This window comes from Lutjanus erythropterus, chromosome 7 (assembly GCF_056507025.1).
Source record: "Lutjanus erythropterus isolate fLutEry1 chromosome 7, fLutEry1.hap2, whole genome shotgun sequence".
In the NCBI taxonomy this organism is placed as follows: domain Eukaryota; kingdom Metazoa; phylum Chordata; class Actinopteri; order Lutjaniformes; family Lutjanidae; genus Lutjanus; species Lutjanus erythropterus.
In genome coordinates this window covers 3,344,554-3,357,106 of record NC_139323.1, presented here as the reverse complement: position 1 = coordinate 3,357,106, position 12,553 = coordinate 3,344,554, and the positions used below count along the sequence as shown (strand labels likewise).

Below are 12,553 nucleotides of genomic sequence, written 5' to 3'. Positions count from 1 at the left end.
GAACACAGGAGAGTAAATAAATTAGACCAGACTTAGAAAATAGATCACAGATGTTTTGTTTTTTTTATTTCTCACTTGCTGCTGAAGGCTTCTGTAGGATTTACTGCTGCCTTGTTTATAGCATGTCTAACTTAAGTGCTGCAATGTTTCACCAAAACTACAAAATCAAGACCCATGTTGTACTGAACCAGAATCCTCTGGTAAATATTTAGTCTGTCTTAGTCTGGCACCTCTCCAGCCACCAGTCCAAGTCTGTGCTGGATTTGAACCAACAACCCTCTGCTTCCCAGGTCAGGTCTTTATAGACTGAGCTGGGGAGGGTCATTTCACTTACTGGACATCAGACTGACATCATGTAGTGTACTGATCCAGATTCCATAGTTTGATGTTTTTATGACTTATAAATATGTAATGATGTAATTTTTAGATACCCAGCACAATTAATTACATTAATAAAATAGTAATGAAACAGTTATACAAAGCTATCATGTAGTCCCACAATTTTTTTAGAACCCAGAATTGTGTGAGTCTAACTGGAGCTCATAACTGAACAACAACTGAATGAGCGAATAACAACTCAGTATGTTGGAGATAGTTCAGCCTCGATACACAAAAAACTAAACAAACCAGAGAAGCATCACACAGCAAGTTGTAGCTAATGTAGCAGGATATCAGTATCAGCAGATATCCAAATTAAAATATCACAATCTGCTTGGAAGCTGAAAAAAGGTGTATCGTGTATCTTTAGTTTGAACCTGTTTGATTTTTTTGCTGTGTCCAGGTGAACCAGTGGTGTGAGTCTGGCATTTACCTGCTGGCCTCCCAGGCTGTAGATAAGTGTCAGTCACAGGAAGGTGCAGAGTCCGCACTGACCGACATCGAATGCTTCCTGGAGTCAGCAGAAAAGAACCAGCTGACCGAACTGAGGAACCTCCACAACCAGTTTGAGGTCGTCCTGTCTGAGGACATCAAGGTATGGGTGCACAGAAGCACTGGTTTGCAGGATGACTGGATGTTGTGTAGTAGAAATGATAGTGAGCTCTGTGCCTGCAGGCCAGTGTCCTGAAGGCGCTGAAACGTCTGGAGGACGTCCAGGAGATGTTTGAGAAGCGGCACGTCAGTCTGAAGAGACTATCAGCTAAACAGACGAGGCCCGTGCAGCCTGTCGCTCCGCGGCCTGAATCTTCTCCCAAACGGCCCTCACTGAAGAACCCCCCAAGGACCACAGGGGGCCAGCAGCGTGAGTCGGATTTTGTAATAATGAACACTTTTATGCAGCTTTAATATTCAGTGCATGCAAACTAACACAAGCTCTGATGAAAGAGGTTATTTACGCTGTGCTCTCTTGACTTATTTCAGCTCTGGCCCGCAGAGCTTCTGATAACTCTAACAGTGGCAAGCAGCCGGCTGAAGCTGACCCCAACAAAAAGAAGAACATACGCAAGGCCAAAGGTGGCATCAAGGTACCCTCCTCTCATCCAACTCTGATTTTCTTCTGCAACACTGAAGTAATGATTTTTAAAGTTCTGTTCAGAAAGACCAACTGACTGTGACACCAGAGCTCCGTATCCTCCCACACAGTGCCAATCCTGATACTTTCAACACTCTTCCCTATTTTTTCACACTACTTCTCTTACTTTTAGTCTTTGTTAGAGTTGTGTATCTTTAGAAATGTACTGATTATTAACTGAAGTTATCAGACTTGTATCTTAATTAAAAAAAATACTTTATGAACATTATTAAATGTTAATTGAAGTCAATGTAAGATACAAAATAAGATCACAAACTTAGCATAATTGTGAGTGTGAGCCACCAACAATTTTGTTATAGTGGAGGTTGTGAGGTAAAACGTGCCCGTGATGCAAAAGCAGTGAGGCAAGAGTTATGTCTTTGTTATGACGCCAAGATAGACAGAATGTCTATCTTGGCGTCATAACAAAGACAATAGTTGCGTTTGATTTGAGCCGGGCCTGTGCAGAATCCATCACCATCGATCACCTCAGCTGTGCCTTGGTAAGCATCACCTGGTTGATGAGCTGATAGGCTTCTGATTGGCTCTTAATTTTGACAACAAACACCACATGTTCTATAAAATACTATCTGTGTAATTGTAATATTTAATGCTCGATATATTAGTAATCTTTCGTGCAATGAAGTTTTAATCTGTTAACAAGCATAATGTCTGGTCATAATAATAATACTAATAATAAAGGTTATATATATGACTTATCAGATGAACAGTTACAAAGTGCTTTACAAGGCAGATGAAAGAACAGAGGATCATGTGACAGTAGGGGGATCACTTCTATTTCAACTTCAATCAGTGATCATGAACACACTTTATCTCTTCTGTTATAACTGTGGTCTGCAGATTACAGGTAACCTACAGGTGATCTAATCTGATCTGTATTTTCTCTGAAGGCTGCCCGAAAGCATCTGATTTGACTGCAGCTTTTCATCACTGCTTCCTGCTTTGGCTGCCTGATGTTGTCTACTTTCCAGGCGAGGCGCAGCTCATCTCAAATGAGCCTATCAACAGGCTATGTTGTCTTGGTTAATGTCAAGTTGTCATAACAAAGACATTCAAAGGGTTTTGTTGTCTTGGTTAATGTCAAGTTGTCATAAGAAAGACATTCAAGGGGTTTTGTTGTCTTGGTTAATGTCAAGTTGTCATAACAAAGACACTGAAAGTGTTAACTTGTCTTGGTTAATGTCAAACTGTCATAGCAAAGACATCTCGAACAATGTCAGCTACACTTTAAAGACCTCATGAACGAATGACACCTAATGATAACAATCATAAACATAGATTTCATGTTCATGACATGGTATGGTTATGACAGTGAATGGCAGTCTTATGCACAGCCCTTTAAATAAAGGATTGCCCATTTTTTAAATATCTTGGAAAGGAGGGACCAGGCAGATTCTGATGTTGTACCTGCTTCTCACTTCATGTCCAATACAACATCAGAGTTACTGGCAGCACTGCAACAATCTGCCTGTCAACCTCATGCTCCGTCTGATCTCGAGTCTGACGCATAAAAGTGAAGACAATGAGCAAACTAACAACTGACTTTATCGTACGGCGCTCTTCCAGTGTCCTTTAGAACCTCAGACCTCAACCTCTCCTCCAGAAGGTCAGAGGTCACCATCAGAGCAGCAGCCCTGACTCTGCTGTTCTGCTGTTTAGTCAGCAGGGCCGATGGTGGTTCAACAGGACGGTCTCACTGATCAGTATGCTGCTGTTCGCTGCTATGCTGCGACTTTGCTGTGATCTCATTAATTGGTTTACAGTGTGCATAATTTGTATGCACGACCTGAGGTTATTTTGTGCCGCTGCCTGTCTGTGTAGTGATAGCGTTGGTATGTTAGACCATAAACCTTCCTCCATAATTGATGAGGACAGAGCTGTGTGAAGTCAGTGCCAAAATCACCAGCCTACCAAGCAGTTTCTTTCTTGTCTCTGGTTGTATCGGGCCCTTTTAACATGTTTACACAGACCTGTAAGCAGTTTTTTCTTCCAGTGAAGTGACTGCTGTTGATATGCCTGTGAAGGGCACTGAGTTTCTTGAATTTCTGTTGGAATACATTTACCAAAAATAAATGAAGTAGTCAGCCATGTGCCTGTAAATAAAGGTTAGAAACATTACCTGAATAAATATAGCCGCTATAGGGAGGGCTTTTATTTAAAATTATTTATTAAACCCATTTATTTTAGTTAAGTCATGTATCTTGGAGAGTAGTTGCAACCAAGAATCTTTACATAGTAAAAATAAACTACTTCTTTTAACTTAAAAAAGTTAGTGTCCAGTCTGTCTTAGTGATGTCTGTCTTAGAAATGTTGACCAAGTTTGTCAGACTTGTATCTTAATTAAAAACGATTAATTTTAGACGTTACTTAAGTCACTGTAAGATAGAAAATAAGGTCATAATCTTAGCAGAATTGTGGACCTGAGCCTCTGTGTAGACAGTTTTGCTATAATGGAGGTTGTGCAGTAAAACATGCCAGTGATGTTAGCTTCCTCGGATGATCTAAAGAGGAAGGTGGAAAAAGGAAAGTGCCAGAGAGGAGAACCACTCAGTCTGTAGGAAAAGACAGACAGAATGACACCGGAGATGAATATCAGTAATGCAACTCATGGAAAATTCCACTAGATTTAGTAGATAACATGAATTTGGACTTGCAGAAACCTGGCAACCACTTTTATGGACTAACTCCCTTAAAATGAAAACAACTTACATTTAGGTTGCAAGACTCAAGAATCAAGAATTTCTATTGCTGAAAACTGCTAAAAGTATATGCACGTTTTCTTTGAAGCATACTTTCAGAAATTAAAACTTACGTGAAAACTATTTGTATACTTAAAGTTTACTACTCTTTTACTTCGAGTATACTTTTACACTGTAAAAAGTGTATTTCAGTAGTAGTTGAAGTAATGTTACGTTTTTGTCATGCTAAATGTCCCATTTGGCCTTCTGATAAGAACTGGAAATTACATAGTGTTCAATTAATCAGTGAGTGTTTGGTTTTATAGTTATTTTACTCTAGCTGTAGCTGTACTTCATGCAAACTGGGGAGATTGTGGAGCTATCCAAAAGAATTATTAGAGACAAACTGCTATTTATTTCCATATATAAACACAATGATTACCATTACTTTGCATATCTATGCGGAACTTGCCTTCTGCTGCTGTATGTTCTCTTTCTCCCTGCTCTCTCTCTCAAAACCCAGCCAGTCAGAGCAGATGCCTGCCCATCATGAGCCTGGTTCTGCATGAGGTTTCTGCCTGTTCAGTTTTTCCTTGCCACTGTCACCTAGTGCTTGCTCATGGTGGGAATTGCTGAATTTCTATAAATAAGATTATAAAGAATTTGGTCGAGACCTATGCTGTATGGAAACTGACATAACTTGACTTGAACTGACAACCACAGGAGGTGATTTAGGCCACATTCCAGCCAGATGTTTGAAAGTTGTAAATGCACCCGTCTCTCTAAGTAGCACATCTACCAAATGTACATCAGAAAATGACATGTGGAAGTGTCTCTGTCATAATGATACAGAAATCAGCCATCTTTCTCCCAGTTCTCGCAGAGTAATGAGAATAAAGCAACCTCACTTGTGCGCTCATCTGAGTCATCCGTATGTTTGTGTTATGTTGGATCATATGACACAATGGCACGGTAATTCCACCCGACAGATGTGGGGCGTTGGGAACATGAATGGGTGTCAAGCAAGACAAGTGCTTGTTTTATCTTGTGTGTCACAGTGGACGACAACTAGCGCAGCATGCTGAATGCCAATGTCTGTGACATGTTCAGTGACATTGATAAGAGGACAGAGAGTTTATCTGCACACAACTGTGAAAATAAAAGGGCAAAATGAGAAGAATAAGGAATGCTTGGTTTTAAAGTCAGGTAGATAAGTAGGATCAGTCCGTGGCACCAACAGAACTTGTTTGGCAAGTACTCAAATGAATAGATGTTCATTTCTATGTAAAAGTGAAAACTTATGATTATTAATCATTTGGATTGATGATTAATAACATGTAATAACATGTAATAACACTTTTTGGTCTGTGTTCAATTCATGCAAACAAGACATGCTTTTACAAAAAGCAGCTTTTAATCTATTAATTCTGCAGTAACTTTTCTGTTGGTCCATTAAATATTTAACAGTAACTGATGTCCCTTTAATTGCAAAAAACTCATAAAAACATGATATTTTCTGACTTTGTAAATTGACAGGGATTGCCTGAATGCAGCATTCAACAGCTGTGGACAAATCTTGAGGAGACATTCAGTTTTCTGATGTTGCAGTTGCATCCACATTTGCATTTTCAGCTGGATATAGATGTGGCGATGTCTTTGGTCGTGGTGATGCTTCACTGCACAGTGAGAGAGGTTCAAAGATGACCATTCCTGCGACCAAAGATAGCCTGGGACAGAAGTCTGACAATGTTGGAAATTTAAGATAACCATCTCACAATACGATAGTTGCTATGACCTTCATCTAATGGGAATGTAGTATTTTTTTGTGGACAGAGATGGATTGTATCAGTAGACGCTACAATGCACGAACATACATTTAAGTATACTTCCTTAACATACGTAACACAATACAAAAACATATCATTTACACTGTACAGTCTACATACATCAAACCTGATGTTGTACCAAGGTGTATCAGATCTATGTCGCACAGTGCAGCTGCAATAAACTTTTAATATTACTGAAATCTCACAGTCCATTAGTCATAATATACAAGCTTCTGCCCTAATAATTGAGTCTATATATGTGTATGTGTGTGTGTTTGTGTGTCACAGATTGAGGTGATGCATGAAGAAAGCCAAGGAGGCTCCACCCATCTTGTTGTGACCAACGAGACTGAGGAGAGTCTGTCCAACAGACGCAGGTAAGGACAGAGTACAGCTGAGTGTTCATGTGCAGTTTATTTCATGACTGGAACATTAATTTGCATGATGACATCATTCTGTGGGTTAATAAACAACCTATGAGGTCATATTAATTCACCTAAAACAAAAGCGGTGCGCTATGGATTGTGGTGATTCACAGTTACCACATGTACTGTGTGTGTGAGGAGCACATTTCAGACACAGGTTGTGTAACAGTTAACATTCAGGTGACAGTGTACATGGTGATGTAGAACTGCAGTGAGGAATTTATCCATGTTTAATTTTACCCTGAGTGTATGGAAGCAGTCACATCAGAGCAACTACACCATCAAAACATTTCTATGTTTCTGCTACCTCTGTTCAGGTATATGAAAACACTCTGCTTTGAAGAATATTTTGTGTGAAAAGTCCCTTTTCAGTGAAGTAAGTTTCCACATCATACTGGATGGATGGATATTTCAAACTAGATGTTATGCAAAAAAACACTTGTATGTCCATGTGTTCAACTGAACTTTAAGTGCCATTGCAGAAGACAGTGGCACATTGAGATGACGTAATTAAGAGAACCAGTCAAATCCCCCTCAAAATGTTGAAAACATGATGAAATGTGCCATTTGTTTTCGTTTTATGTACACAGATCTGATACTGTTTCCTCCTGTCTCCTTTTTTATTGATACTTTTCCACCTTAGCCAAGCATAAAAAACAAATGCACTTAAGTGAGAGATAGGGCACCCTGCCTTGAAGCGATCTGCAGGTCCAAAGTGCAAGTCACAAACATTTTACATTATTCCAAATCCACCTTTGTCATCTTGTGCGGCGGGCACAAGGGGGTGTCCCTTCCTGTGCGTTCATGGTGCACAGGGCGATACACCTTATCAGTTAATGTTAATCTCAATTAACTCAGGGGTTTGTTTTGAGGCGTAACTGGCAATAAACCAATCAGAAAGTCAACTCTCTCCTTTTAAGAAGCCAGCATTGACAAGAAAATAGGTGAAAACACTGATTACATGGACAAGGCTGTTGGCTGGGATTCCCGCTAACATGACTGTGGGTGGAGGAAACAGAATCAGAAAGTATTTCTGACATTTGAGGGAAGTGACGCACAATTACACACAGGTTATTCAACGGGTGTATCCAACCAGCATCAGGCTCTGACAGAAGTACACAGACCTTTTTCTCCTCGGGTTGGGACAGTCTTGTAGTCAGATATAACATGTTGTTCATTTTTGATGTTATGGATCATAATTCTTTAATCCTTGTCTTTCTGGATCACAGTAAACACACACAAACAGTACAGCTGCTCTAGCTGTCATGTGACTCATCTGTAAAGACGATCTGATCCCATCCTGTGCTCACTTATAGCGCACTTATTTATAGTTATAACAATACTTCTTTATTTGTTATTAGTGAGAATAATTTTAGGGGAATGCACACACGCTGTTTATTTCAACATTTATGCTTTATTTGCCATCTTGCAATCATGTGAAACTAAACTGCGCCTGCAAGATAACAGTACTACTTGCGTCATTAACACCGTCCGATGTGTGCCAGATGTAAGATAAGGCCCAGAGAGACACAGTAAGACAACATCTGAAAGGTGGAGAAAAATTGTTGCATTGTGGAAATGAAACTCAACAATCAACAACCTTTTTCCAGAATCTTTTACTCCACCTTTAATAGTTCAGTCTGCAGCAGCAGCAGTCTGTTGGTGGCCTCACTTTCACCTGACTATTAGATAATTAGCTTTTACCATCTGTTTCATATGTGTCATCAATAATGTAGTTGATGTATAGACTTCTGTTTGTGAGGTGAATGCACTGTTGCAGTTTCAGATCTAGAATAGAATAGAATATCTTTATTGTCATTGCATAATAAAATATAAATAAAATATATAAAATAAATAGGTAGCTAAAATACATAGTGTTAAAATAAATAAGATATAAAAAACAACAAACACACAACCATACATTCTATCCTCTATCTTCTCTTCAACCCAATTTTCCAAATTCAGCAACAGAAAACACATTGTTTTGTGCCATATCGCTTCCTTGACATGTGCAACATACAGCAAAACTCCAGGTCAGGCATCAGAACCAGAACACAAAGGAAACAGGTGAAAACACTGATCATAAACCAACCGAATCACCACACAGAAGGAAGCCCACAATTAGTAGGTGTACACTTCCTTCCGCGTGGTGATACAGTTGGTGGGTTTAAGAATATAATTCCTATATGAAACTGCTCACAACAGGGTTTATGGATTATCTTGGTCATGACTTCTGGAAAGACACGTTGCTGTTTAGTTTTTCAGGTGTGTCTTTGGTGCTTTGAGCACCACGAGCCGAATGCCATCTAGTTCCATTATATTGGACAGAAATCAGACACGATAAATAGCACTACAGCTAAGAGGGAAAATATGTTCTACTCTGTTGTTTAGGTGTGGAAACTTGTTGAGGTGCTCACACATGAAAGCAATCTACGTTTCGTAAACTGTGCAAAAACAGAATCAACAACAATCAAGTATACGGCACCACTCATTGAATACATTACTGTATCCGTCTTTTCAGTAGTGAATGGTTTCCATCTGTGGACCCACCAATGTGCTCCCCCAGCAGTAAAAACGTCCCTTATAAGGTCACGATGCCAACGAACTGTGATTCAGCCTGTCTTGGAATTTCTATACAAACCACAGAGTAACAGGATGCAGCAGAACGGCAGCAGTTAGAGACACAAGAAGAGAGTCACAGGAAGACAGGGTACAGAGTGTGGTCAAGAACAGGAAACAGAGCGGAGAGAGAGAGAGAGAGAGTGGTGAGAAAAAAAAACCCTCTGATGTGGCAGAAGTCAGACATAACCTGAGGAGTTTGTGAACTGCTGCTCCTAACCTTAAAATGTAGAGCAGCAATTAGCTTGCTGCAACTGACCCTGACCTTTCACAAACATTCTTGACTTTATGTTCTCTACCTTGGTTGGGAAATGCATTAAAGTGTAACTTGCAGGTTAAATGTCCTAATGAGATTTATGCATAATCTTGTGTAAAATGACATTTTTAAAACTTAATTTAAGATTTTTTTGACATAAAGACAAAAAAAATTATAGGAAAATTTGGTCTGTTGGAGCAAGGCTCTTAAAAAACACTTTTTTTCATGTTGTGTCTATGATGTAAGAAGTACTGGCTGTGTCTGCCTCTGACCTACAGGCAGAAGTAGTTTGTCTTGAGTCTGAGCGGTTATCTTTCACTGGGTTGGTGTTTTTTAGCTAGTTTTACGGTGCATTTCACTTCCAGTGACCATGCAGAATCATTATGTAGCTACAGGGACACAAACTCCTGCCTGTCAGGAAATCGAGTCTGTGGTTTTCCTGACAGGAGAAGAGCAGGTGCTGCCTCTCGCTCCTGGGTGTGTATCGTGCAGGTGAAGAGGCGGGACTTCACTGCTGCCTCTGTAACTAAAACGGCATTCTGACTGCCTGCTGACCACACAAACACCTAACAAACAAAAAAATGTTTATCAGGGAACTGTTTATCATCTCTCCTCTCTCTGTCCCCCCTCAGCTGTTCATGTGTTCATTTTCAAGTATCAGGTTTTATCAGTCCGGTCTCACATCGCCTTACCTCCTATAAATCCACACACAGCCGCAGCAACGAGAGAGAGGGTGAGGGAGAGAGAGAGGTACAGAGGCTATGAGGGGAGAGAGAGAGGGGGAGAGATGAATGACTGTGCCGTTATAAACTTTTTCTTCGGTAGGTGTTTGTGTGGTCAGGTAAACAACACCAACCCAGTGAATGATAACCGCTCAGACTCAAGACGAACTACTTCTGCCCGTAAGGTCAGAGGCAGACTCTGGCACAACCAGTACCTCTTCTTACATCATAGACGCAACATGAAAAAAAAGTGTTTTTTAAGAGCCTTGCTCCAACAGACCAAATTTTCCTATAATTTTTTTGTCTGTATGTCAAAAAAATCTTAAATTAAGTTTTAAAAATGTCATTTCACACAAGATTATGCATAAATCTCATTAGGACATTTAACCTGCAAGTTACACTTTAAGCATCATTCAGCTCGGAGTCTGGCCGGATGGAGCTGTAGGAAATGTCTGATGAGAGAGTGAGTCAGTCAGAGCAGGACTGAGTACAAAGTTAAACCTTCTGAGAATAAACAGGTGATCAGAAGAATTTCTGACCTCCCAGAAGAAAATGATTCAGAACTTTCGGTCTAAATATTCCTCACACAGAGCATCTGGTAAGCTTTTTTTTTTATATGATTTATGAATGTGATCTACATTTGCTTCTATGTGGTTTCATTTCAGTCACCATTACTGGAGACTACCAATGAAAATAATTAGAGCTGCAACAATTAATCAATGAATTGTTATTAATCAATTATTAAATTAATCAGTTACTTCGATTATCAATTAGTCTCAATTGTGAATATTTTCAGGGAGAATTACAGCGTGAATTAATCAATTAATTGAGAAAATGATCAACAGTTAATCAACAATAGAAACAAACGATAGTTGCAGCCCAGTACCCCAGGATTTACATCCATTCAACATCTGATATTGTTGTTCTTGTCTGACAGTAGTTTTGCTTTGTGTTTTTAGGGCAAAGTTGACATTATGACTGCAACTATTCCTTCCATTATAGATTAATCAAGAAAATGATTGGCAGAATCACTGTTTAATCAGTCTGTCATTAGACAGCCTCTGAAATGTCAAATAGTAGGAAAAAGTCCAAGGTGGGATCTTCAAATGTCCTGTTTTGTTCGACAGTCCAAACCCAAAGATTTCCAGTTTTCAATAGTGTAAAAAAAAACAGTAAATTGTCATATTTGAGAAGCTGCAAACAGTATTTTTTGTCATACTTGGCTGAAAAATAGCAAGTAATTATTAATAAAAATAGCTGCCAGTTAATACCCTTTCATTTGGCTAATCAGTTGACATGGAGAAAATGAAATGGGTACTGTACTACAAAGTACTCTTTATCATCTGTATGAGACACTGCCAGAAAGCCTTTTTAAAACTCGGTTAATGTTTTGAAATGGTTGCAGTTTAGGATCCATCCCAGATAATGTGTATCCCAATTTAAAGGTTTAAAGTGAGGCAAATTTTCCTCTAACATGGTAAATGCATTATCAGGGCAAGCACTTGAAGTGATTTTCACAGAGGAAACATGAATGAAAAAATCCAATTTAAGCACTGATTGTTGTAGTCTGAGGATGATATCATCCATCAAACCTTAATAGCTGCCTTTGCATACAGTGGCAGTCATATATTCTACCAGGAGTGCATTCACATTTGAAAAATCCACATTAATCATCTAAAGTGCTGCACTTGTGACAAGTATGCAGAGTAGGCCTGGGCGATATAGCTGCAAAACCTCTCACAATAATGAAGGTACATATCGGTCGATATTGATAATTATTGATCATGTAGGTTGTGACTTGTTGTGTACTCTAGGACTTCAAATGACAATTATTGTCATATTTTCTCAAGTCATCAATTAATAGTTGTTTTAAAATGTCAGAAAATGGTGAAAAATATCAATCTTTGTTTCCCAAAGTCCAAGATGACGTTCTCTTACTCAAGCTGATAAATCAATTATCAAAATAGTTGGCAATCAATTTAATAATTGATTAATTGTTGCAGCTCTAGAGTACTCCAAGGAGTGGAAGCAGCTAATGTGACAAAATGAGTAGAAATTACAATATTTCTGACCAACTACCTTGATATTGTGACAATATTATAGTGATAACTTTCACTAAATATTATGGTGCCTGCACAAAATATTAAACCAATGAGATATTTTTGATAAATAATCATCAGACAGGTGGATATAATGACTAAGTGGGTAAAGCCAGATTATAGAACAGTCTGATAAATTCAGAAAATTACATCACTTTACTGTCACCTTTAAACCCAGGAAAAGACAACAATGATGCTATATTGTGATATAACAACATCCAAAATCTACCTATCTGTCTCAATCTGTCTCATATCAGGATATGGAATAATGGTTTGTTGCCAAGCCTTAATGCCAAGCGTGAAATAAGCTTTGTCAATTGCCTAACTGACAGCAGAATTCATCCTATTCCACATCTGCTTTAGACCTTATCTTAGACTCTCCAAATAGAGCTAGAGT

At 39.0% G+C, this 12,553-nt stretch overlaps 1 protein-coding gene across 8 annotated transcripts in view; it reads left to right on the top strand.

The window, feature by feature from the left end:
- mcf2l2 (MCF.2 cell line derived transforming sequence-like 2) overlaps positions 1-12,553 on the top strand; it is a 191,871-nt gene that overhangs the window by 77,697 nt on the left and 101,621 nt on the right. For all 8 annotated transcript variants that reach the window (XM_084722383.1, XM_084722390.1, XM_084722389.1 and 5 more), the window contains exons 12-15: positions 782-973; positions 1,054-1,240; positions 1,360-1,463; positions 6,324-6,412. In XM_084722383.1, coding sequence (XP_084578509.1) covers positions 782-973; positions 1,054-1,240; positions 1,360-1,463; positions 6,324-6,412 — 572 coding nt within the window. The remainder of the gene's footprint in view (positions 1-781; positions 974-1,053; positions 1,241-1,359; positions 1,464-6,323; positions 6,413-12,553) is intronic.